Genomic DNA, 26,993 nt, shown 5'->3' with positions numbered 1-26,993 from the left:
CAAGGGCAATCCTCCAAATAAGGGCGGAGGTGTCAGTTCTTACCAGCCAACACCTACAGCAGCTAGGGTATGGGTGCACCAGTCCTGTGAAAGGGGTCTGGGTAAGTCACCAACAGCATCTACTGCAAATGAGGATATTAAAAGTACATAGCTGTAGGATTATTGAGAGGATTAAATTAATGAATTTTTAAAAGGCACTTAGTGTGCCTGGGCCAATAAATGTTAGCAGAGACCAGGCCTTGTAGGCCATGGTGAAGAGTTTTGATTGAGAGATCATTCTGGTGATTGTATAGAGGAAACAGGAGAAAGGCAAAAAAGCAGGAATACTAGTTGGGAAGCTTTTACAAATGTCGAGTCATGAGCAGGTGGCAGCTTGGACCTGGTCGATGGAGTCTGAAGTGGTGATTTATAGCTTGGGGGAACTAGAGCAGGGTTCATGGAGGGGGAAACATTTAAGCTGGGCATTGAATGAAGATTCCAGAGGGAACCATGGAAAAAGGAAAGCACAGGTGACCTGCCTTGAACAGTGAGTTGTCAATTAATGTGATAATAAAAGGAAAAGGAAGAGAAAGCTGGAAGATTGAGACCAGGACAGGAGAACTCTCAGAGCCTGACAACCTATGTGGGCTTTATTGGGTAAAAGAGAAGTAAGAGTAATTAGAACAGAGAGACATGGCTACTGCTTAGGGGTGACAGAGGAAGACTGGTCAGATAGGAGGAACAAATTCAAAACAGAAGGTGTTAGTCAACCAATAGATATTTCAGTAGGATGAAGATTGATGCCACTGATAAAGCAGATTTGAATTATAGAGGCTGATGACACATTGCAAGCAACTTAGGGGGTGGGGTGACTGTAAGTATTTATTTCACTATGGGCTCTTCTTTCCTGGATTTTGGCAGATGAAAGGAAGGTAAAGAACTTTAGCTTGTAAAGGTACTGCAGTTCTACAAAGGAGTATAGGTAGGAGAGGTTGGCAAAGGGAAAACCAGAACATGGCTGTAGGGAGAACCCTTGAAGATAAAGATACAGGCTAAGGGGATGGGCACGGTGGCTCACGCCTATAATCCCAGCACTTTGGGAGGCTGAGGCGGGCGGGTCACGAGATCAGGAGATCGAGACCATCCTGGCCAACATGGTGAAACTTTACTAAAAATACAACAATTAGCTGGGCGTGGTGGTGCGTGCTTGTAATCCCAGCTGCTCTGGAGGCTGAGGCAGGAGAATAGCTTGAACCAGGGAGTCAGAGGTTGCAGTGAGCTGAGATCACGCCACCGTACAACCTGGCGACAAAGCGAGACTCCGTTTCAAACAAACAAACAAACAAAAAAACCCAACTTGCTGGAGCTGTGCACCAGAGAATGTAATCAAAGACAATGGACAATGATGGGTACTATGCCTTGTGAAAAGACTATCACATTTCAATACGTGCTTTTGTAGTCTGACAATATTTAGAAAGTCATGTCTTCTAAACACACTAAAAGAGGGATATCAACTAAAAAGTATGTTGGAGTTTATGAGTCATCAGAGTTAATATTTTCTTTTGAATGTGGACACTTAATATAAAATCCTCCAGATAAAGTATGTATTATTACCATTTTTATAACAAGGTCTCTTTAGCTATTGTAAAATAGCTTATAGGAAGAAAATCCTATGAGATGATTTAGTTACCGTTATGCCTGTTTTCAAAAGATGTGTTAGGTAACATGCAGAAATTATGTGAAGTTTGGGGTTAAAGTCTTAAATTTCATTCTAAAGGACTAAATAGGAGAAAGACTCTGGAAGTACCTGTAATGAATACCTGTTAATTGGCTGCACAGCATCCGTCTCTTCTTCCTTCTTGGAGTAGTAGTCTAAAGTTCTTTTTTTGTTGTTGTTTATTTTGTGAGACAGGGTCTCGCTCTGTCACCCAGTTTGGAGTGTAGTGACATGATCACGTGATCATAGCTCACTGCAGGCTCAAACTGCTGGACTCAAGGGATCTTCCCACCTCATAGCTGAGACTACAGGCATGAGCTACCTCACCTGGCCCCTGAATTTCTTTTTGGAACCTACCCCCTCCCTCCATTTTCAGTTTTGTGATTTAGATGGGATCAGCCTCACCTGCGCCAGAGATAGGCCCTAATAAACAGAGCCGACCTGAATGTGCCATCTCTATTCATAACGAGTGGTTTGGAATTGACATAGTTACTTAAGCTGGTCTGATCAGTGACTCTTAAAGACATTTTCACCCTGATTACATAAATTCTCTCTTTACTGTTTCATGAATCCTCATTAGGGGTGACAGAGGAACCTCCTCATTCATGAAACAACAAAGACAGAATTTATGTCACTATACTCAAGGTAAAAGAACTTAGAGCTAATTTTTAGAGCTTCTCAAAGCCAATTTAGAATCATAGATTAAGCAGAGTTAGTTTGTCCAAAATGGAGTCAGCACCAAGGAAGTAACAATAAGAAATTGAAAGAAACGAACTAGGTACTTTGTTGTGTTGCATGGGATTCTGGATCAACCCTTACCCCTAGCAGCATGTACTTCTGGAGTTTTCAGCTGGGTGACCCAGTAGATTTCCTGGGGGTTTTTTGTTTGTTTGTTTGTTTGCTTGCTTGCTTGCTTGTTTTTGAGATGGAGTATCGCTCTGTCGCCAAGGTGGGAGTGCAGTGGCATGATCTCAGCTCACTGCAACCGCAGCCTCCCAGGTTCAAGCAATTCTCCTGTCTCAGCCTCCCAAGTAGCTGGGACTACAGGCGTGTACCAGCACACCTTGCTAGTTATTATATTTTTAGTAAAAACAGGGTTTCACCATGTTGGCCAGGCTGGTCTCGAACTCCTGACCTCAAGTGATCTGCCCACCTCAGCCTCCCAAAGTGCTAGGATTGCAGGTGTGAGTCACTGTGCCCGGCCGACTTCCTGTATTTTTAAAGCTAGTCTCAGTTTGGTTTTTCTATCACTTGCTGCAAGTGAAAACTTCGCGGATGACACAGAATCTGTTATATCCTGAATTCTGTATGTCACTTCCCCATCAGCTGTTTTGATCTAGGTGGACTCTTGTTTCTGTGGAAATCGAAGTCACCTTTATGAAAATTGAGCACTTTGGGGCCATTGTGTGGTCACATAATTTCTTTAAAATGTGTTCAGTTTTATAGGAAAACATTGTTTGATATTTATATAAGTTAAAGAGATTATTCAGCTCATGAAAGGCACAAAGGTAGAAGATTTATAGAAAAATAAAATATGCTTATGGTGGAAGGTCCAACTGTACAAAAGTTGGATGATTTGTAAGTTCTCCCTGGTAGATTTTCTGAGATCTAATATTCCAGAATTGTGTTTAGTATTAAATTTCAATATTATGTTATTGGACTTGTACTACTGTAAGGCTAGGAAATTATAAAACCAGTTCACATTGAACATAACAAAAGGAAAAGCAGCAAGCTGTTTTTGTTAAGTGATTCACATTGATCTCTTTCCCACCCAGGTTCCAAGCCAATCCAGACATAGACAAGATGTGGAAGAGGGAGCATGGGATATTGCATTTATTAATGATAAAGCTAAAATTAGATAATGAGGCTTATATAGGTGTAAAAGTAGGTTCCCTTATACCAAGCCCCAGAATCATATACCCATCTAACCACAGACAACACTGAACTAAGACTATTTTATGGCCTGATCTTGTTAAAGTTACAGCAAGGAGGAATGGGGCAGAATGCATTTTCTCTGTAAGCAGCTTATTTCCAAAGAGAGAGGAGGGAAAGAAAGTGCTACTCACGCTCACTTCCCTATCCCAAACTTAACAATCAAGTCAATTACATCTGTCAATTTAGGTCCAACCAGGAGACAGAACACACCGTAATTTAAATAGGCTAAGTTTAAAGGATTATGATGCTGTGATAAAACAATATAAATATGTTTAGAGAATCTAAACTATTCTAGGGCTGAGGGTGAGTAGCCAAAGCAGGACAAAGTTGGAAGAGAGTCCCCCTCTGGTGTTCAGACTTTATTGGAGAAGTTGTGGCTGCACGACACTGGATGATGTGGAAGTTTGCTGGCGTGCCTCGGGCCAGAGCTGGTTTAGAATTGTCTGATAAACAGGAAACGGTCCTCTGGGACACAGGCAAGCCAAGGCTAGTGAGCAGATTGCAGAGAGAGTTAGGACATTTCTGCAGGTGTGAAACTGGGGCAGAACTTACACACATTGGAAGGACCTCAGAAGCCAACCTTTAGGAGAAAGGAAAGCTGAGATTGACAGGTGGGCATACAGAGGGAGTCAGGGCACTGCTACAGGTACAAGGCCAGGAGCATGTGGGGTGCATCTCAAGAGGGCTGTAGCAAGGTGGTCACCAGGCTTCCTAGGCTGGGACTGCAAGGTGGACTGTACATTCTTTGTGCAGCCGGAGCGAAACACCACCAGATGCATACACCACTAACCTTGTGTGGGAGCAAAAAAGAGAAAAAAATGAGCACACCAACACTAGGATGAGAAATTCCTTTCCTCCTGCAGTGCCCCTCCAACGTCCTCTACTTATTCTCATTTTAAAGGATAAATGCTTATTGTTCAATCTGTTATCACAGAGTAGATACTGAAGGATGAGTTTGGAGCTGAGAAGTGATAAATTGACAAGGGGGTTCAGTCAGCCCCTTTGACTGCTCAGCTTCCATACGCACCTTTCTACACGTGTTTGAACTCCTGCACAACAACAGAGCAACTAACTGTATTTTGGTCTAGCAAGATACGGTTATCCTGATAACTGAAGCTCTTGCTGTTCCCCAAAATAAGACACAAAGTTTCAACAGTCATTGGATTCATTGCTGGCTGTATTAGTTACTCCTCAATTCAGTCATCATGCCACCTAATTTTCTGTTAAGACTGAATTGTAAAGTTGACCTTCAGCAACCTGTATAATAAAAATAGGGAGAATGGCAAAGTAGAAAATAAAAATAAACACATGCTTGCAAGCAAAGAGAAAATATGCAGAGCTATTACAGTTCTTGGTTTTGTAATGGTCACAAAGTTATGGTTGATATCTATAGCTTCCACCTCCAACTACCTCTATATTTCCCTTTCCCAGTCAGAATCAGCTGCTCTGGGTTCTTTGCCTGCTAGAGTGCTTCAAACCTTCCTTTTTGAAATGTCTGAATCCTCAATCATCCTGCCCTTTTCTGATTCTTGTGGTTTTCCATTTAACCTTTACAGTTGGACATGGAAGTATTAAGAGGCACTTTAGAAAAATCTCCTGGGTACCAGAAAGTCCTCTTTGCTTCCATTTGCAGAAGCAAACCAATTTACCTTGGAAATTCAGATCAATCACTACAGCCAATAAATTAACCCCCTGTTTTTCATCCATTGGTTAAGTGTTACAAGAAGTGCAAAATGACCAGGTGGCAGTCTGATAAGCAGAATTCTAAGATGAATGTCGTGACTTTCCCTCTCTGGTACACACCCTGTGTAATCTCCCCTTGAGCATGGTTGAAACCTGTAAATATAATTGGATAGCACCTCCATGATTATGCTATATGGCAAAGGGTTCCTAATCAGTTGACTATAATCCAAAGGGAGATTATCCTGCGTAGATATGATCTAATTAGGCAAGTTGTTTAAAAGTAGAAGAGTTATCCTGCTGGTCTAGAAGAAAAACAGCCTGTTGTGAAAGTAGGGACCACAGGGACCTGAGGGTGACCTCCAGGAGCTGAGAGCAGTCCTCAGCTAACAGTAAAAAAAAAAAAACAAGAACTTTAATCACAACTGCAAGGAACTGAATTGTGCTAACAACCACATGAGCTAGAAATAGGATTCTAAGTCTCAGAAGAGATCACAGCCCCAGCCAATGCTTTAATTTCAGCCTGGTAACGCTGAGCAGAGGATTCAGCTAACCTGTATCCAGACCCTTGACCCACAGAAACCATGAGATAAATAAATTTGTGTAGTTTTAAGTTACTAAATTTGTAGTAATTTGTTATGCAACCAATAGGAAACTGATAACCCGTCTCATCCTACAATTCAGTGGAACCACTATTTTGTTCCCCTGGTGGTTACTAAGACTTCCAAACCAGCAGACTCACAGTTGCCAGGACAGGAAGCAAAAAGTCTGTAAGCCGGTTATTAGGTGTAATAGTGAGATAAGTCCGTGATGGTTAATTTTAGATGTCAACATGACTAGGCTAGGGGTTACTCAGCTAGCTGTTAAGGCATTATTTCTAGGTATATCTGTGAGTGTGTTTCCAGAAGAGATCGGCATTTAAATTAGTGGACTGAGTAAGGAAGATCTGCCCTCAGTGTGGGTGGACACAGTCCAATCAGCTGAGGGCTGCATTCAACAAAAAGGCAGGGAGGAAAGGTGAATGTGATCTTTATTCTAGAGCAGGGACACCTTTCTTTGACTGCCCTTGGACATCAGAACTCCGGGTTCTCCAGCTTTCGGACTTGGACTTAACACCAGCACACCCCCTGCCCCAGGTTCCCAGGCCTTCGGCCTCACACTGAAAATTACACCATGGGCCTCCCTGGTTCTCCAGTTTGCAAATGGCCTATTGTGAGACTTCTCAGCCTCCGTAATTGGGTGAGCCAATTCCCCTAATAAATTTCCTCTCATTTATTAAGAGATTTATAGGTATATAGGCATACCTTTGAGATCTCTGAGATATTTTTATAGTTCAGTTCCAGACCACTGCAACCAAATGATTATCACAATAGAATGAGTCGTGAAGTTTTTGATTTCCCAGTGTATATAAAAATTATGTTGACATTATACTGTAGCCTATCAAGTGTACAATAGCATTATGTCTAGAAATACCTTGTACATAGCTTAATTTAAAAATACTTTATTGCTAAAAAATTCTGACAATCATCTCAGCCTTCAGTGAGTTGCGATCTTTTTGCTGGTGGAGGATCTTGCCTCATGATGGCTGCTGACTGATCAGGTTGGTGGTTGCTGAAGGTTGGGGTGGCTGTGGCAGTTTTTTAAAATAAGATAACAATGGAGTTTACCACATCGATTGACTCTTGCTTTGATGGAAGATTTCTCTGTAGCTTGTGGTGGTGTTTGATAGCATTTTACTCACGGTAGAACTTTGTTTGAAATTGGAGTCGATCCTTTCCATCCCTGCTGCTGCTTTATCAACTAAGTTTATGTAATATACCAAATCCTTTGTTGTCATTTCACAATATTGACAGCATCTTCACCAGGAGTAGATTCCATCTCAAGGAACCACTTTTTAAAAATTTTTAATTTTTAGTGGTACCTAGTAGATATATATTTATGGGGTACATGAGACATTTTGATACAGGCATACCACATGTAATAATCACATTAGGGTAAATGGGGCATCCGTCACCTCAAGCATGTATTTCTTTGTGTCACGAACATTCCAATTATACTCTTTTAGTTATTTTTAAAAGTACTATAAATTATTGTTAATTGTAGTAACTCTGTTGTGCTATCGAATACTAGATTTTATTCATTCCTTCTGTTTTGTGCCCATTAACCATCCCCACTCTCCCCCCACTCCCCACTACTGATTCCAGCCTCTGGTAGCCAACATTCTACTGCCTATCTCCATGAGTTCAGTTGTTTAATTTTCAGCTGCTACAAATGAGTGAGAACATGCGAAGTTTGTCTCTCTGTGCTTGGCTTATTTCACTTAACGTAATGTACTCCAGTTCTATCCATGTGTTGCACATGACAGGATCCTTTGTGTGTAAGTACCACATTTTCTTTATCCATTTGTCTGTTGTTGGACAGGTAGGTTGATTCCAAATCTTTGCTGTTATGAATAGTGCTGCAATAAACATGGGAGTGCAGATATCTCTTCAGTATACTGATTTCCTTTCTTTTGGTTATGTATCTGGCAGTGGGATTGCTGGATCATATGATAGTTCTATTTTTAGTTTTTTTGAGAAACCACCAAACCATTCTCCTTAGTGACTCTAATAATTTATATTTCCACCAACAGTGTATGAGGGTTCCCTTTTCTCTATATCCTCACCAGCATTCATTAATTGCCTGTCTTTTGGGTAAAAGCCATTTTAACTGGGGTGAGGTGATATCACATTGTAGTTTTGATTTGCATTTCTCTGATGATCAGTGATATTGAGCACATTTTCATATGCCTGTTAACCATTTGTATGTCTTCTTTCAAGAAATGTCTATTCAATTATTTTGCCCATTTTTAAATTGGATTATTAGTTTTTTTATATAAAGTTGTTGGAGCTTCTTATGTGTTCTGGTTGTTAATCCTTTGTCAGATGGATAATTTGCAAATTTTTCTCCCATTCTGCGGGTTGTCTCTTCACTTTGTTGATTGTATCCTTTGCTGTGCAGAAGCTTTTTAACTTGATGTGATACCATTTGTCCATTTTTGCTGTGGTTGCCTGTGCTTTTAGGGTATTACACAAGAACTAACTTTGGGAGGCTGAGGCAGATGGATCACCTGAGGTCAGGAGTTTGAGACCAGCCTGGCCAACATGGTGAAACCAGCTCTCTACTAAAAACACAAAAATTAGCCAGGTGTGGTGGTTCACACTGGTAATCCTAGCTACTGGGAAGGCTGGGGTAGGAAAATCATTTGAACCCAGGAGGCAGAGGTGTATTCTTCAGAGTGGCACTTTTGACATTTCTCAAATCTATTCTCTCTTTTATTCCTTTGGTCATCACCAAAGCCCATACCATTCCAGTAACCTTTTTTTTTTTATTGTGGATAACATATCTAACATAAATTTGCCATTTTAGCCGCTTTAAAGTGCACAATTCATTGGCATTTAGTATATTCACAGTGTTGTACAACCATCATCACTCTGTAGTTCCAGGATATTTATATTATTCCAAAAGGAAATCTCATACCTAATAAGCAATCATTCTCCATTCTTCCCTCCCCTAACTCCTAGCAATCACTAATCTGCTTTCTGTCTCTGTGGATTTGCCTTTTCTGGGCATTTCATATAAATAGAATCATACCACATGTTGCCTTCTGTGTGTCTCTGTAATATTTTTGAGGTTCATCCAAGCTATAAGAATGTATTGACACTTAATTCCTTTTTTATGGCCGAATAATATTCCATTGTATTCATACACCACATTTTGATTATCAGTTGTTTTCAGTTGATGGACATTTGGATTGTGTTGACATTTTGGCTATCGGGAAGAGCGCTGCTATGACCATTCATGTTCAAGATTATGTTTGTACCACTGTTTTCAGTTCTTCTGGGTACAATGGCTGTACCATTTTGTATTCCCACTAGCAATGTATCAGAACTTCATTTTCTCCATATCGTTGCTAGCACTTATTTTCCATTTTTTGTTTATAACTATCTTGGTCGATGTAAAGTGGTATCTCAATATAGTTTTAACTTGCACTATCCTAATAACTAATGATGTTAAGCATCTTTTCATGTGTCTGTGGGCTCTTCATATATCTTCTTTGGGGAAATGCCTATTCATTTCTTTTGCACATCTTTTGACTAACTAGTTTGTCTTTTTGTTGTCTTAACAGCCTCGTAAGCTGGCCTTCCTCTACTCTTTATACCTCTAACTTTTGTTTTTTAACTCAGCTGTTAGAATGAGTTTTTGTTATATAATGTTATTCTACACCAAACTGTCAGTAGCTCTCCATGGCTCTACAAATAACTCAGGCATTCATGGCCTCCACAGTATTTTCTCAACCTCCTTTACCAGATTTGACTCTTTTTTTTTTTTTTGCACTGATGTACATTTATTTTTCATATATATATATAATTACACTTTAAGTTCTGGGGTACGTGTGCAGAACATGCAGATTTGTTACATAGGTATACACATGCCATGGTGGTTTGCTGCACCCATCAACCCATCACCTACATTAGGTATTTCTCCTAATGTTATTATTCCTACCCTAGCCCCCCACCCCCTGACAGGCCCTGGTGTGTGATGTTTCCTTCCCTATGTTCATGTGTTTTCATTGTTCAACTCCCACTTATGAATGAGAAGATGCAGTATTTGGTTTTCTGTTTTTGTGATAGTTTGCTGAGAATGATGATTTCCAGCTTCATCCATCTCCCTGCAAAGGACATGAACTCATCCTTTTTCATGGCTGCATAGTATTCCATGGTGTATATGTGCCACATTTTCTTTATCTAGTCTATCATTAATGGACATTTGGGTTGGTTCCAAGTATTTGCTATTGTGAAAAGTGCTGCAATAAACATACGTGTGCATGAGTCTTTATAGTAGAATGATTTATAATCCTTTGGGTATATACCCAGTAATGGGATTGCTGGGTGAAATGGTATTTCTAGTTCTAGATCCTTGAGGAATTGCCACACTGTCTTCCACAATGGTTGAAGTAGTTTACACTCCCACTAACAGTGTAAAAGTGTTCCTATTTCTCCACATCCTCTCCAACATCTGTTGTTTCCTTTTTTTTTTTTTTTTTTTTTTTTTGAGAAGAGGCTCCCTCTGCCACCAGGCTGGAGTGCAGTGGCGCAATCTCGGCTCGCTGCAACCTCCTTCTCCCAGGTTCAAGTGATTCCCCTGCCTCAGCCTCCCAAGTAGCTGGGACCACAGGCACGTGCCAACACACCCGGCTAATTTTTTGTATTTTAGTAGAGATGGGGTTTCACCATGTTGGCCAGGATGGTCTCGATCTCCTGACCTCGTGATCCCCTGCCTAGACCTCCCGAAGTGCTGGGATTACAGGCATGAGCCACCGTGCCCAGCCTGTTTCCTGACTTTTTAATGATCGCCATTCTAAATGGCGTGAGATGATATCTCATTGTGGTTTTGATTTGCATTTCTCTAATGACCAGTGATGAGCATTTTTTCGTTTGTCTCTTGGCTGCATAAATGTCTTCTTTTGAGAAGTGCCTGTTCATATCCTTTGCCCACTTTTTGATGGGGTTGTTGTTTTCTTGTAAATTTGTTTAAGTTCTTTGTAGATTCTGGATATTAGCCCTTTGTCAGATGGATAGATTGCAAAAATTTTCTCCCATTCTGTAGGTTGCCTGTTCACTCTGATGATAGTTTCCTTTGCTGTGCAGAAGCTCTTTAGTTTAATTAGATCCCATTTGCCAATTTTGGTTTTTGTTGCCATTGCTTTTGGTGTTTTAGACATGAAGTCTTTGCCCATGCCTACGTCCTGAATGGTATTTCCCAGGTTTTCTTCTAGGATTTTTATGGTCATAAGTCTTACGTTTAAGTCTTTGATCCATCTTGAGTTGAGTTTTGTATAAGGTGTAAGGAAGGGGTCCAGTTTCAGTTTTCTGCATATGGCTAGCCAGTTTTCCCAACACCATTTATTAAATAGGTAATCCTTTTCCCATTGCTTGTTAGTGTCAGGTTTGTCAAAGATGAGATGGTTATAGATGTGTGGTGTTATTTCTGAGGCCTCTGTTCTGTTCCATTGGTCTGTATATCTGTTTTGGTACCAGTACCATGCTGTTTTGGTTACTGTAGCCTTGTAGTATAGTTTGAAGTCAGGTAGCGTGATGCCTCCAGCTTTGTTCTTCTTGCCCAGGATTGTCTTGGCTATGTGGGTTCTTTTTTGGTTCCATATGAAGTTTAAAGTAGTTTTTTCCAATTCTGTGAAGAAAGTCAGTGGTAACTTGATGGGGATATCATTGAATCTATAAATTACTTTGGGCAATATGGCCATTTTCATGATGTTGATTCTTCCTATCCGTGAGCATGGAATGTTTTTCCATTTGTTTGTGTCCTCTCTTATTTCCTTGAGCAGTGATTTATAGTTCTCCTTGAAGAGGTCCTTCACATCCCTTCTAAGTTGGATTCCTAGGTATTTTATTCTCTTAGTAGCAGTTGTGAATGGGAGTTCACTCATGACTTGGCTCTCTGTTTGTCTGTTACTGGTGTATAGAAATGCTTGTGAGTTTTGCACATTGATTTTGTATCCTGAGACTTTGTTGAAGTTGCTTATTAGCTTAAGGAAATTTTTGGCTGAGACAATGGGGTTTTCTAAATATACAATCATGTCATCTGCAAATAGAGACAATTTGACTTCCTCTCTTCCTATTTGAATACCCTTTATTTCCTTCTCTTGCCTGATTGCCCTGGCCAGAACTTCCAATACTATGTTGAATAGGAGTGGTGAGAGAGGGCATCCTTGTCTTGTGCCGGTTGTCAAAGGGAATGCTTCCAGGTTTTGCCCATTCAGTATGATATTGGCTGTGGATTTGTCATAAATAGATCTTATTATTTTGAGATATGTTCCATCAATACCCAATTTATTGAGAGTTTCTAGCATGAAGTGGTGTTGAATTTTGTCAAAGGCCTTTTCTGCATCTATTGATATAATCATGTGGTTTTTATCATTGGTTTAGTTTACATGATGGATTACGTTGATTGATTTGCGTATGTTGAACCAGCCTTGCATCCCAGGGATGAAGCCAACTTGATCATGGTGGATAAGCTTTTTAATTGCTGCTGGATTCAGTTTGCCAATATTTTATTGAGGATTTTTGCATTGATGTTCATCAGAGATATTGGCCTGAAATTTTCTTTTTTTGTTATGTCTCTGCTAGGTTTTGATATCAGGATGATGCTGGCCTCATAAAATGAGTTAGGGAGGATTCCCTCTGTTTCTATTGATTGGAATAGTTTCAGAAGGAATGGTACCAGTAAAAATATGGAACGCTTCATGAATTTGCATGTCATCCTTGCACAGGGGCCATGCTAATCTTCTCTGTATTGTTCCAATTTTAGTATATGTGCTGCTGAAATAAGCACACCACATTTGTCTCTTATTGTTTCTACACACATTACTTAAGTTCAACCCACCTAAAAACGTTATTTCTATTTTATTAATACCCCAGTGTTTTTACTAATGTTGTTGCCTCTACCAAAACTATTCTTAACAACTATCCCCATCTGTCAAAATTCTTACCCATCTTGGTTAACATCTACCTATCTGCAATATTATTTCATCTAGACTCCCCTTCTACTTCCCATTTCTAGATTATTCTGAAGCAAACTCAAGATGTCACATCACTTTATCTTAAATATTTCAGTATCTCTAAAAGATACTGAAAAGATAAAAGTACTATTTAAAAAGAGCAATACCATTACCAGACATAAATAATTATTTAATATCATCAACTATCCAGCCAATGTTCACATGTCCTCAACTGTCTCAAGGAAGTTTTGTTTTTGTGTTTATAGTTTTCTTGAATCAGTATCCAAATAAAGTCCAAACATTGCAATTGGTTGATATGATCTTTTCTTTTAATCTATAAGTTTTTTTTCTCCCTCGCTTTTCTTACAATTATTTATTAAAGAAACCAAATTGTCTTTCAAGTTTCCCACAGTCTGGATTTTGCTGATTATATCCCTGTGGTGTCAATGAACATGCTCTTTTATCCTGTGTATTTCCCACAAATTAATGGTTGGAACTAGAGGCTAAATCAGATCCTGAATTGATTGTTTCTTGGAAAACTACTTCCTGAGTGCTGTTATATACTTTCATTAGAGGCATATTGCTGGTCTATCTCTTTTGGGAATGTTATCAGTCATTGATGTTCATTACTAGATCCCTTCATGAGGGGTCGAAAAAAGGTAATATTGGAATTTTATCATTCTTTCTTCATTTACAAGCTATACCACCAACATGTGATGTTACTATAAGACATATAATATAGTGTGTGTGTGTATATATATATACACACACACACACACACACACACACACTTTTAGAAAGAGAAATTTCCCTTCATCAACAATTTGGTTACTGAGATACAGTACATATAGAGAAAGCAGAAGAAATGTTTGGTTCTATTTACCAATTTTCAAAGTAACAAGTTGGTTTGCTGGCATACTGTAAGTTGACCAATTATTTTAATATATTATGAACTCATGTATTTAAACATATTTGATGTTTTAAACCATTGCAGTTCTCTTTATTGATGCTTAAATTGTGTCATCTTTAACAGTGAGAACCAATTCAAATGTTGGCTCTTGGATCCTTTTGAGTTGGTTTTTCATAGCTGCCTTGTTTTCCAGTATGACAAAATGTTCCATGCTCATATTGTACATTTCCTGCCCCATAGGTGAAATCTCCCATTTCTTCAAGGATTTTTAGTTCCTTTTAGTAGGAAATGGGAGTGTAGAGATCACATTCTGGGCATTACTGGATTGGTCATTGTTTCTGGGCCTTTTCGGTAAACAAAGCTAGATTTTGTTGCTGTTTTGTAGCTTTATTTAAGATAAAGTACTTTAGGAGTTCATACCGATACTTCCAATTCAAGACCAGAATTTACTTAACTTCACTAATCTTACATGTATACTGCCTTCTTGGATTTTTTTCTGATCACCTCAGCCAGAAGTGATCACTCTTCCTTTGAACCACATCACCCACTTCAACACTTTTATAGTAATCAACATATTAACTTTTGATTTATTGTTATTTCTATATATGTCTGATATTCTCTACCAAATGGTAAGGAATTTGAGGATAGAATCCATCCTTTGTTACCCTTTGTTAAATAAAGATAAAATTCCTAAAGTGCTGATATATTTCCTGACATATAAATACCACTTTCTCTTTGTATTCCTTTAAAAATGGAACCATATTATACATGTACTAAAAATTAATAAATGAGTGTTAAGTGAATAAACACAAATAGGATTTATGTTAAATTTTTCAGATATAAAGACTAGAAACTCCAATTTTAGTGGCAATTAATTTAAAGATATTAAGGTTGTTGGAAATAATTTTTATTTAACAGATATAAAAAAATTCTTAACATTTACAAATTGTACAAAGATTGGTAGCTTTTATATTTTTTAAAAAATGCTATACTAAGAGAAAAAACAAAAGACCACAACAATATTCCAAATTATAGGTTGAGAGAATGTGACTATGAAGAAAGTATTCTAATCAACTAAAAAAAATATTGAAACCACTTTTGATTGAAGCAAAATGAATAATGCTAGATTTTAAAACAGTGTGAAATCACACTTTGGTCTGTAAACATATTTAGCTTTGCTTTTCATTCAGATGTATACATAAACTTATTTAAAATGTCATTTAAGTGAACCATTCCAAGGTATAATAAAAAAAGAGGTAGCAAATGAAAATTAATGCATTTATTTTGGTAGTTCTTCAATAATGATGCGAGAAACTGAATTCCATCCAGTAGAAGCATCTCCTTTTGGGTAATCTGAACAAGTACCAACCCAGATAGCAACATCCACTAATCCAGCACCAATTCCTTCACAAAGTCCTTCCACTGCAAGACAAAGATGAAAGTTACATCTTTCTTTAGAACAAAGAGCAAAATCCTTTAGTTAAATTTTATAACTTTAGAAAGCTAGTTTGTAATTCTGTTTAATGTAATGCTACTTAAAAATTTTAATACTTGATAAGGTTTTTATAATGAAGTCCTCTTTTTCTAAATTGGTACATAAATATTTTTAAAAGATGTATACATATCCATTCTATGATATAAGTTTAACAAGCAGTGTTCTTACAGGTTTCAAGCATAAAACCAGAATTTGTATACTTACAGAGATAGCTTAAAACAAAAAAGCAATTTATTTGAATAAACAAAGAAAGGCTATATATACTTTTAAAAGCCAAGACTTTCATTTGATATGCAAGTCTTTTTTAAAAAAAGAAAGCCCTTTCCGACACTTATCTGCTGATAAGTGATGCTAGACAAGTAGACGAAATAACTTTTTTTTTTTTTGAGATGGAATCTCGCTCTGTCGCCCAGGCTGGAGTGTACTGGCGCAATCTCAGTGCACCGCAACCTCCGCTTCCCACGTTCAAGCAATTTTCCTGTCTCAGCCTCCTGAGTAGCTGGGACTACAGGCACCTGCCACCACGCCTGGCTAATTTTTTGTATTTTTAGTAGAGATGGGGTTTCATCGTGTTAGCCAGGATGGTCTCGATCTCCTGACCTCGTGATTTACCCACTTTGGCCTCCCAAAGTGCTGGGATTACAGGCATGAGCCACCGTGCCCAGCCAGAAGAAATAACTTTTATAACATTAAAAGAAATTCTACATAATCATTACACCAGTCCTTCAATCTGGGAATCCCATTTTACACAGAATTTCCTCATAGTGAAAAAACATCAAACAAAAAATCCCCCCTGCTTTTCCTCTGTGTTTTTATGCATTACAATTATGCACCTTTTCACATATCCTCTGGACTTTCACCTACTAACAATACAAGTTGCATTCCATCTTACAAAAGTCTTCTCTTAAATTAAAAAAAAAAAAAATTCCTCAGTCATTTTAGCAGGCAAAAAGACATGGTACCTTTGATGTATGTGTAAAGCTGGAGAAGAAACTGTAGGTTGGCAGATTCAAGAAAATGAATCCTGGTTTTCTGTCCTTATGATAGTTTGCTCACTCATAAGTGGGAATTGAACAATGAGAACACTTGGACACAGGGCGGGGAACATCACACCCCGGGCCTGTTGTGGGGTAGGGGGCTGGGGGAGGGATAGCATTAGGAGAAATACCTAATGTAAATGGCGAGTTAATGGGTGCAGCAAACAAACATGGCACATGTATACATAAGTAACAAACCTGCATGTTGTGCACATGTACCCTAGAACTTAAAGTATAATAATAATAAGAAGAAAAAAAAGAAAATGAATCCTGATATAGTGGATGACTTTATGTGACTGGTTAGGCTTCCTATTTGATTGAGGTTAGTGCATTCCTGCTGAGACCCAGGGATGTAGGTCTGAAGCAATCTGCTTACATAAACTATCACAGGAGTAAATCCAGAGCAAGTCTCTCAGAATCCAGGGACCTGTCTCTGGTTCAGTCCCCTTCCCAAGTTGGGGGAACTAAATAGTAGGCCCACAATCCCATTTAATCTGGTATTCTTAGTACCATGCCAAGTGGAAATGCCTACAAATGCTCATGTTTTCCCAGGGTCTTGACAGCCATGGCCTAGAAACTTGTTCACTTCCCCCTACGGCCTAAGGACGTCAGACAAGCTTGGATCTTGCATCAGCCTCATCTGAGGAGAGTCAAATGGTCACTTCATGGTCTTTAGCAGATGAAATAATGTTGAATGAACATTTTTGCTATGATAATGTAGTATGATAGCTTGTTAAGTAAAAACGATATGTTGGATTGGGAGTTCTCAACCTGTTTTCCTCCTAGACCATGTAACAGATGACAACCGTTTGTCAAACTCCCATGGGCATATCAAGGCTTTAAGCCATCCTCTGATATGCTAACTATAAGTGCACCCCTTTCCTTTCCCTTAAGAGAGACTATCAGTATGTCAGAGAAAGTGATTCTGTTACAGAGGTAACTTTTAATCCACAATAATACAAAAACTGTTATTAATAACAAATTACTTGTGACACTCCACCCAACTGATCACACCAAATGAGTTTGCACACAATGGTTGGGAAATGCTGTGTTAAATTATTTATAAAGTATATGCATGTATATGACACAGTTCCTGGGCCTAAGGGCTTACATTAGCAAAATATTAACACACACCTTAAAGATAACAGAATAGAATGTAAGTTGCTTATATCAACGACTGTCTGAACATATCACTTCCTAATCAAATTTTATTTTTAATATCTAGATTCTTCTTATGTTAAAGACTGTTTCTTAGATGGGAAGCACTTCTTCCTTTCCAGCACATGTATCTAAGTACTTAGTGAAGAGGGTTTTTAATCTGATTACAAAGAGAACTGGGAGCCAAGAGAACAGGGCGTTGGTTTCTGCTCTCCTGAACGCTGATTCTACTGTCCCGTGTAAGACGCTGTATTTCCCTGGGTTTCTCAATATGCAAAGAGAGGGGGTTAAAATCTCTTCTTTATGTTTCAAGGATATTGTGGGGATCTGAGGGAAAATGTGGAGGGGATGCCCTTGATTGCTTAGGAATAAATTGGTTTTGGGGTTCAGTATCTGACTTGGAGCCCCAAAGAATGCTGAAATGTTATTTTGAGGGAAGGGAAGAGTGAGGTTATCTCCTCCCTCCCCTCAACCATTTTTAATTATAAGATTAGTGAAAAATCTCTTCAGGAAATCAAGGAAATGATGCTAACCATATGTATAGTTTCTTATTTTTCTTCTATGAAAAGGCATATGAATATAACAGTCTGTACACTTTCTGATGCTACCATGGTGTGCCATCCACTGCAACTCAAGAAACCAAAATGGCTGACAACAAAATATTGATAGTGATGTCTCTGGAGGATGAGATTAATAGTTTTTTTTTTTTTAACTCTTCTATTTTCTGGTATTTTCTAAACTTTCTTTAATGAATCTTAAAATAGAACAAACAGGCCAGGCATGGTGGCTCATGCCTGTAATCATGGCACTTTGGGAAGCTGAGCAGGAGGATCACTTGAGGCCAAGTGTTCAAAGTTGCAGTGAGCTATGATCCTGCCACTGTACTCCAGGCTGAGCAACAGAGCAAGACCCTGTCTCTAAAATAAATAAATAAATAAACAAATACATAAGTACATAAAACAACCCAATGATATTTTTCTGACAGTTTAAGTGACCACTGAATGTCTTTTTCTCATACTAGGTGGAAACAGAATACAGAAACAGTATAAAAATTTTGTCTTTTACAAATTCAGCAGACCGTATCCACCCTTTTAAAGGATAAGGCAGAAAAATCAGTCTCCTTATTAGTCTGAGCCAGTGGTTCTAAATTTTGGCTGAACATTAGAATGACCAGGAGATTTTTTTTTTTTTTTTTGAGACTGCGTCTCACTCTGTCATCACTCAGGATGGAGTGCAGTGGGGCAGCCTCAGCTCACTGCAACCTCTGCCTCCTGGGCTGAAGCCATCCTCCCACCTCAGCCTCCATAGTAGTTGGGACTAATTTTTTGGTATTTTTTTTGTAGAGATGGGGTTTCGCTCTCTTGCCCAGGTTTGTCTCAAACTGCTAGGCTCAAGTGATTGCCCGTCTCAGCCTCCCAAAGTGCTGGGATTACAGGTGTGAGCTACCACGCCCAGCCTACCAAGAGATACTTCGAAAGTCCCATTGCCAAGTCTGCACCCAGACCTGTTAAATCTGACTCCCTGGAAGGGTGGGATAGGCATTTCTTTTTAAAGTTCCCAGAGTTCCTACAGTGAGCCCAATATGTAGCCAAGGTTGAAAGACCACTGCTCTATGGCATTATTGGCTATTTTGCCATGTCATTTAACTCACTGATTTTCAAGCCTGGGGCACATCTGAATCACCAGGGGATCTTTTAAAAAACACAGAAGCTGTGGTCTTACTGCTAGAGATTCTGCGTTAGTTCATCAGAGATAGGGCCCAGGCATCTATGTATTTTTAAAAGATCGAGAGGTAATGCAGCAGTACAACCCAGGATGGAGAATCATGCATTGAAAACTTGCTAGAGGTCCCTTTACAGTAGGCTAGTGAACCAACATGATAGTGGGACTCAAAACTAATCTTACTTAGATCTGAGGCACATCTTGCAATGTCACAATTTTACATACCAGAAGAAGTGCGATGAATATTAATTGTTGAATTCATTTCAGGGCTTCCTTGGTCCAAATAAATTATAGCTTCAATGGGAAGAGGTCCTGAACATTCAGCTCCATTGAATGTGAAATACCAACGCTGACAGCATGCATTTCTGCATTTTAGCCGAAGTGAGCCACTGAACAAAACTCTTAGAGCACTGTTTGAACGCATCTTTGTAAATGTACACTCCTGTCACAAACATAGAAATGGGATTTAATTAACATTTTCTATTTTAATTAAAAAGAGCTTTTGAGACTGGTGAATTTTACTTAACTATCCTTTTCCCCAAAATGTATTTAAAAAGTTTAACTTGGCCGGGCGTGGTGGCTCATGCCTGTAATCCCAGCATTTTGGGAGGCCAAGGGGGGCAGATTACTTGAGGCCAGGGGTTAGAGACAAGCCTGGCCAACATGGCGAAACCCATCTCTACTAAAAATACAAAAAATTAGCTGGGTGTGGTGGTGCACGCCTGTAATCCCAGTTACTCGGGAGGCTGAGACGTGAGAATCGCTTGAACCCGAGAGGTGGAGGTTGCAGTAAGCCAAAATTGTGCCACTGCACTTTAGCCTGGGCAAAAAAGTGAGACTCTGTCTCAAAAAAATTAAAATAAACAAAAATAAAGCTTAACTTTTATAGAGGGAGGGAGATTTTCTGCAAGCTAGGTAAGAGATTTTGATATAGGAACTCTAAGAAAATCAAATTGCAGCTTTCTTAGAACTTTTCGCCCCATTGAGGGTATCTTTCAGTTTTACCAAAAAAGGCTAGCCTTCAGTACTTTTGATAAAATCAATTTATATATTTCCTCTTTTTTTTGCATTCAAAAAATATTTACTGAGCCCCAACTATGTGCTAAATGGTACAGATAGAGCCGTTAACAAACCAGAATCCCTACCTTCATGGAACTTACATTCTAGACTAGTTCTGTCCATTCGTATTGACTCTTGACGTGTTTCTTTTTGAGCAACAGCAAACAGTATGAGGGAGTAAAGGATAGGCAGGGTTTTTAGTCTTTATCTATATGATGCAATGATAAGGCCCAGGTTTCTTGTTTGCTTATTTTCTCATTGGTCTTTGCAAATTTGTCTGTCTATTGGCTCATGGACCTATTATCCTTTACTCATAGAAGGTTACCATACCCATCCTGACCATTGCTAAAAGGAACTTGAAAACATATTAATAATTCAGAACGCACAAGGATAGCTTTTAGAAAGAACTCAGTAACTTTTGATGAACAACTATAAATAAACAACCAGTCTATCAATGTTAGATGTTTAAATAACTAGGGAACATTTTAACAAAATGTTTTCTAGAAACACACATGAACACAGAAAAGGTCATAGTCATCATAACTATGGAAGCTACATGGAAATTCTATCACAAAACAATTAAGACAGTCTCAAACTCTTAATAGAGCAGAAAGAGCTGAGATAAGGAACAGGGATTATACACAGAGTGCATCTTAAAATATTGGAGTTTTATGAAACAAATTTCTTGTAATTGCTTGATGGTAGCAGTAAAATCATGAAGTAATATGTTGTGAATATGGAACCATGTACAGAGTTCATCAACAGAGAAAAGAGGCTTATAAATAGCATCAACTTCTTCAACTCTCTTCCATCCCAGTGGACTTGCCAATTACTTTTGAAGCAAACACTAATCAAAGTGACTGAAACATTAGTCAAAATACATGACCGGACAGGCTATTTTGAGTAATTCTCTGCCACTCAGCCTTAATGTTGCAGAATAACTTAAAATAATCACTGTAGTACCTCACATCTAACCCATTTCACTTCTCTTAGGCTTAGCAATTTTAAGCTGGGCATGCTTCCTAAATAAAGACAAACACCAATGGACTTCTGCTTCCAGATCAATGTGGTAATTTCTTGGAAATTTTTTCCCACCTTTATGTCTGAAGCCAGGGCAGAATTTCTTAGACTAAATTTAAATTTACTTTAGGATAAGATTGGAAAGTTGCTTACTGTCCAACACAGACACATATGCTCTCTTTTGTTTGCATTTTTAAAAAGTACGTTATTTTAGACACTATGGTTAAAATGATAAGCATTTGTCTTAGAAATATCTTTATGAAATTCTGAAATGTTATAAACTTTTTCATTAGTTTTAAATTAAAAGTCACATGCTACCTACTTCTCTTTTTTAAGTCTTTTAGTTAAAAAAAATAAAATGTCACCTAAAAATTAACACTAAAATATGAAAACCCTTAAATCTTGCTTCAATTTTAAAATAATTCAAACTTTACTTACCGCAATTTTCCCAAGATCTATGCCATAATTCAATGAACTCCATGAACACTGCTTGTAGTTGGGTGTCCAGGACTCCTCAAAGCTTTCCCTCAGACATTCCCCCTTTTCTCCTTTGAATCCATCCCGACCTGGGATCCCAGGTGTACCCGGAATGCCATTGGCCCCAGGGCTCCCGTCTCGACCAGGCACTCCTGCTGGCCCTTGTAAGCACATTCCATTATACTATAATGAGAAAGAAAAGGCAAAGAAAACTCTCACCACTTAAGAGTCAAAGACTCAGTATGATTAGAAATGCATTTATTTTGAGCCCTTGGAGTCAAGAATCCCTTCATACCACATGCCCGTGTTCTAGATGAGTTATTACAGAGAATTCATTTTCAAATTATTTCTAAAATATTGTGATTTCTTTCATATTTTTTAGTGCACAGACTTTACACGCACACACACACACATCAGAGGAGGACAAAATTATTTGCCTGCTCCCTTCTACTGCTCATTATAGGCATACACAATTTTAAATAGCTGTATTCCAAGGTGGAAATAATTTGATATTCTGCTTTTTTCTTCTAACTCTATCTTGCAAAGGGACCTGGATTTTTACAGTTTTATGCAAACATTGCACTATTTTTGGATAGTTTATTTCTACTTTATTATGAATATTATTGTAATGAAAATATCCATACAGCCTTTTTCTTCTTTTGAATTATTTCCTTAAGATAAATTCCTAGGGACATAATTATAAAATAAAATCTTAAGAGTCAATAATTATCTTGTACTGGCAATAGCTCCAACTTGGGTATGAAAATCCCTGCTTCTCCCTGTTTTTAAGTGGGGGAAGCAGTGCTTGGATAACATTTCTGGCCTCTCATCCCACCCCTCTTCCCCAAGGAGAAGCAGTAAGTGACCCAGTTTCAAGTGACCATTAGTTCTCAATAGGGGACCATCCACAATCTGTCAAACTGTCTGTAAGGACTATGATTTTCTGTTTGTTTGGAGAAGGACATCTTGTAGCATTTAAATGCATGGATTCTAGAGCCAGTTTCTTTGGATTTTATCCCGGCTCCACCTTACATTAGCTCTGTGAGATAGGGCAAATTACTCAACATTTTGGTGCCTGTTTCCTTATCTGTAAAATGTGGATAATAATAAAGAGTCTTACTTTATAGGGTTTGTATGAGATTTAAGTGAATAATATATGAAATGTGCTTAGAACAATGCCTGGAACACAGTAAACACTGTATGTGTCAGCCATTATTATTCCTATGTTCCCCAGGACCAGTGCAAGGCAGCAACTCTGGGTAAATGTGTCCACTGCCCTGGGTGGACCTTTCAGGATTTAGACCTGGGGAAGAGAGCATTAGCAAACCCACCAGCCTAGCACACATAAGCCATACATGCCAATGCTGTATGATCAGTGGTAAAGGTGATATCCTGTGCCCCACCTGTCTAATTCCTGTGTCTACACCTGAATTGGTTCAGCTAGGAACAAAGGTGCCGTTTATTAGACACTCCAAAACCCAATGCAATCCATTTAAATGTTTACTCTAACATTTCCTCTATTTGTGTAAGTTGCCTAGTATTATTCTGTATAACTATATTTCCCAATGAAAACAAAAAACAAAGTTTCTTAGATATTAAAGTAACTTCAAAGCTTATCTTTTGACTACAGTATCTGGGATTGGATGATAAAATCCAATAGTTGTCTGGGAAGAATCCTATATAATTAGACTGATGCTTGCTAATCAATTTGTGTCTCCATCGCCAGTTTGAGTTTTGGTTTGATAAATGACTTTTTAAGTCTTTGACATCGCCATTTTCCTGACTGTAAGAAGAAAAAGACACTACTACTTATTTACTGTCAGAGAAATAGTTTAAAAAAAGACAAGAAAAAGCATTTAACAATTACAAAAGTATTCAAAGACACACAAAGTAAAGTATTTTAAAAGTGCAAAATATTTCAAAATAGTTTGGTGTGTTTTAGACTTTATTTTTATTTTAGTAATTTAATTCACTCTCACAAGCAGATATATACAATGTTTAGACATACATTTCAAATGGGAATAAGACTGCTTCTGATATTCTTTGATTTTTTTCACTATTATTCCCCTCAGGGCAAGATGCTACATAGACTAAATTTTACTTCATTATATATCAGTGGATCTCAACTGGGGACAATTTTGTCCTCCAGGGGACACTTGGCTATGTCTAGAGACATTTTTGGTTGTCACAACTTGGGAGAGGGGATTGCTACTGGCATCTAGTATGTACAAACGAGGGATGCTGCTAAACACGCTACAACGCACAGGACAGTCCCCACAAGAATTATCTGGCCCAACATGTCCATTGTGCCATATTGGGAATTTTTATTCACCTTTTCATCTAAAAGATACATTTCAAAGACTATATAACTTTACTTGACTCGATTCCGCAGGTGTTACATCAGTCTTCTACTTTAAAATGCTAACCCAACACATGCTTACTACTCTCAATAAATGTCTGTGGAATGAAAAAAAAAAAAGACGTGAAGGGAAGCGCACTTTTATACGCCCCTGTTTCTTTCACTGGCCACCAGGGGGCAGAGCTTTGTGGAAGCTTGAAAGGAACGCTTTGAAAGATCCTATACAAAGAAGTTGCTTTATAGAATCTGTTGAAACCTTAATGACTGTGGACTTCTTCTGTCAGCAAAACCAAATCCAACCTACAGGATGCACCTGAGCCTGACTGCAAACTCTTTTCCAAGTCTGGCTAGAGTTGTGGGAAACCACAGGTGCTGTAAATCCTTGAAGGGGGGAAAATAGCAAGCTTCACAGGAAAAATGGGTATTTTGTGTATCATAACTACAAACTCATAAAATGCAAACTACACATGAACCATACTCATTTGGCACAGTTTTAATAATTTGGACACTTAAAATAGAACTGTTGCCTGAACACATAGTCCCCTTTTGTGGATCAAAATTACACAGCCTACCGCCAAAAAGTGCTGTGTGAAATGGAGGGAATTTTTTTCCCAGCACTTTTGAATCCAATATAGAACTAGCTGCCAGGGAACTTGGTATATTAGCTCAGTTTAAAATGGCAGCTTAACAAATTCAAAACTTTCTTTTTAATTAAAAAAAAATGCCCGAACTTATGTCTTGCAATGCCTGTAAATCATGTTTGTCTGCAAGTGAGACTGAAGTTTATAATATGCCAAGGACTACGGTAGCTCTGAAAGGCTCCCTCATACCACAGGCCAGAGAACCTCTCCGCCCTCCACTGGGTTTGTTGATTTTTAGAGGGAAGGATTTTAAGCAAACATACCTTCCCACAGATGAGCCCCTGGAAAGCACTCAGGCCGTTCATTTCCAGTTTCCTGGAAACTGTTTTCTCCCGTAGCTTGACTGTGATGCTCCTACCTGGCGGCCACATATGAAGACCCAGGGTGTGTGTAATGACTGACTGCCCATTTGGTTTAAACAGAAGCAAAACAGGTCCTTAGAGGGTTAGCGCCGGGCCCCTTCATTTCCCTTTCCGGCCTTAAACCTTCTGAACCATTCCTAGCCCCAGCTGTGGTTGTCCAACAAAGTAAATTGCAGCCCATACTCCCTAGGAAGATGACCCAACGTGACTCATAGTCTTCAAGTTACAAAGAGTTGGACGGATGCTTTGTGGGGGTTGTTATTCTCTCTCGCAGGCAGACGTGGCCACCAGCCCCAACAAAGGACACGTTGCACCGCCCTGGCCCAGGCCCACCCAGGTCCATGTGATCAGCGAGGCCAGGGTTTTTCCCAGGTCCACTTCGGACGTACCCAAGCTCCTCATCCTACTCTCACTGCCGCCCTATCCCTCCCACCCTTCCCAAGGGGTCCCCCTGGGGCCAGAAATTATTGGGGGACTCCCTGTACTTCGGGGAGACCCACCGGGCCCATATCGCATGTCCGCTCCACGATGGCCTCCCATTTTGGTCTCCCCTCTGAGTTCCAAGACTCACTGCACGCATAACCAGGTCCTTCTTTATCTGTAAATAAAAAGCATGACACCCCGGCGCAGCAAGACACACGACACACAGCTGTACAGACAGACACCCCCAACAGCCAGACTGACGCCCTGCCCGTGGGGCGCGCGGCCAGGTCCCCTCCACCAGCGCGGCGGTCCCGGCTCGGCTCCCTCGGACTCACCAGGTCCACCACCTCCCTCTGCCGGAGCTGCGCCTTTTGCTTCCCCTTGGGGATCTCAGAGGCGCTCGACGGCGCGGGCAGCTGCAGCAGCAGGAGCAGCAGGAGGCCGCGGAGCCGCTGCGGGGAGGCGGCGGGGCCCTGGGGTCGCATGGCTCCCGGCTGCCGGGCAGCGCGGAGCTGGAGGCGGAGGAGGAGACCGAGGAGAGGAACGTGGTCAGCGTCTGGCTCCGCCGCGCTCCGAGGCCGCCGCAGGCTGCATCAATGCGCCTTTCACCCGCGCGCCTCTCTCCCTCCCTTAATTCCTCCCGCCCCCGCGACACCCGGAGCTTCCATCCCGTAATAGGCCCCGAGCCCCCACCCCGAGCCCGGCGTGGGGGCGGACCGACAGCCGGGCCCGCCCCCTCCTACTGCAGTCGCTCGGCCTGTCAGGACCCCCGCGGGGCTGCGCAGACCCTCGTGGAGAGCCCGCCTGCAGGGTCTGTGCGGGGTGGCCCGTGGTCAGGAGCCGCAGGTCGGGGATTCCCGCAGGTAACACAGCGCCGCCTAAATGAACATTTTAGAGACACGTGGCTTAACCTGGATACACGAGCCACCTTCAAGGGTCGTCAATCTATGGCATGGGTCGGCGAGTCTTATTTGTTTTTTGTTTGTTTGTTTGTTTTTGAGACAGAGTCTCGCTCTGTCGCCCAGGCTGGAGTGCAGTGGCGCCATCTAGGCTCACTGCAAGCTCCGCCTCCCGGGTTCACGCCATTCTCCTGCCTCAGCCTCCAGAGCAGCTGGGACTGCAGGCACCCGCCACCACGCCCGGCTAATTTTTTATATTTTTAGTAGAGACGGGGTTTCACCGTGTTAGCCAGGATAGTCTAGATCTCCTGACCTTGTGATCCGCCCGCCTCGGCCTCCCAAAGTGCTGGGATTACAGGCGTGAGCCACCGCGCCCTGCCTTATTTGTTTTTTGGAGGTGACATTTTTGGAGGCTGGAAGGTGGGGGTGGGGCGGAGGCAGGAAGAAACCATAGGTATCATCAGGTTTTCCAAGAGTCCCATGACCCAAATGATATATAAACGCTGTTTTCATAAGTGCTAACACTTACTAAGCTCTGGCACATTGCAAAACCTTGCACGCG

General features: G+C 40.0%; 1 protein-coding gene and 1 non-coding gene across 3 annotated transcripts; both read right to left on the bottom strand.

Moving 5' to 3' along the window:
• Positions 1-12,596: 12,596 nt before the first annotated feature.
• LOC112440816 (U6 spliceosomal RNA) lies at positions 12,597-12,703 on the bottom strand. The gene has a single exon (XR_003028814.3). It is a non-coding gene; the product is annotated as a U6 spliceosomal RNA (small nuclear RNA).
• A 1,967-nt stretch (positions 12,704-14,670) lies between these two features.
• Positions 14,671-26,227, bottom strand: CTHRC1 (collagen triple helix repeat containing 1). Of its 2 annotated transcripts, none has more exons than XM_003821737.5 (4): positions 25,868-26,227; positions 21,709-21,930; positions 19,417-19,633; positions 14,671-15,201 (listed from the first exon to the last, which is right to left on the bottom strand). In XM_003821737.5, exons 1-4 carry the CDS (start codon positions 26,015-26,017, stop codon positions 15,059-15,061), a joined length of 732 nt encoding a protein of 243 aa, XP_003821785.1. In that variant the 5' UTR covers positions 26,018-26,227; the 3' UTR covers positions 14,671-15,058. The 2 variants fall into 2 exon arrangements, with proteins under 2 accessions (XP_003821785.1, XP_024785668.1); XM_024929900.4 differs by lacking the exon at positions 25,868-26,227 and adding an exon at positions 25,011-25,374.
• Between the last annotated feature and the right edge of the window lie 766 nt (positions 26,228-26,993).

This window comes from Pan paniscus, chromosome 7, assembly GCF_029289425.2.
Source record: "Pan paniscus chromosome 7, NHGRI_mPanPan1-v2.0_pri, whole genome shotgun sequence".
Lineage (NCBI taxonomy): Eukaryota > Metazoa > Chordata > Mammalia > Primates > Hominidae > Pan > Pan paniscus.
The sequence above is the reverse complement of the archived record's forward strand: the minus strand, read 5'-3'. Positions and strand labels throughout refer to the sequence as shown.

Bases quoted from the DNA above. Each gene is read 5' to 3' on its own strand.
- CTHRC1 (XM_003821737.5), bottom strand. From the start codon at position 26,017: ATGCGACCCCAGGGCCCCGCCGCCTCCCCGCAGCGGCTCCGCGGCCTC. The intron at 21,931-25,867 runs GTGAGTCCGAGG...TTCTCATTATAG, and splicing joins AGAGGGAGGTGGTGGACCTG to TATAATGGAATGTGCTTACA. The intron at 19,634-21,708 runs GTAAGTAAAGTT...TGTTTGTGACAG, and splicing joins TAGATCTTGGGAAAATTGCG to GAGTGTACATTTACAAAGAT.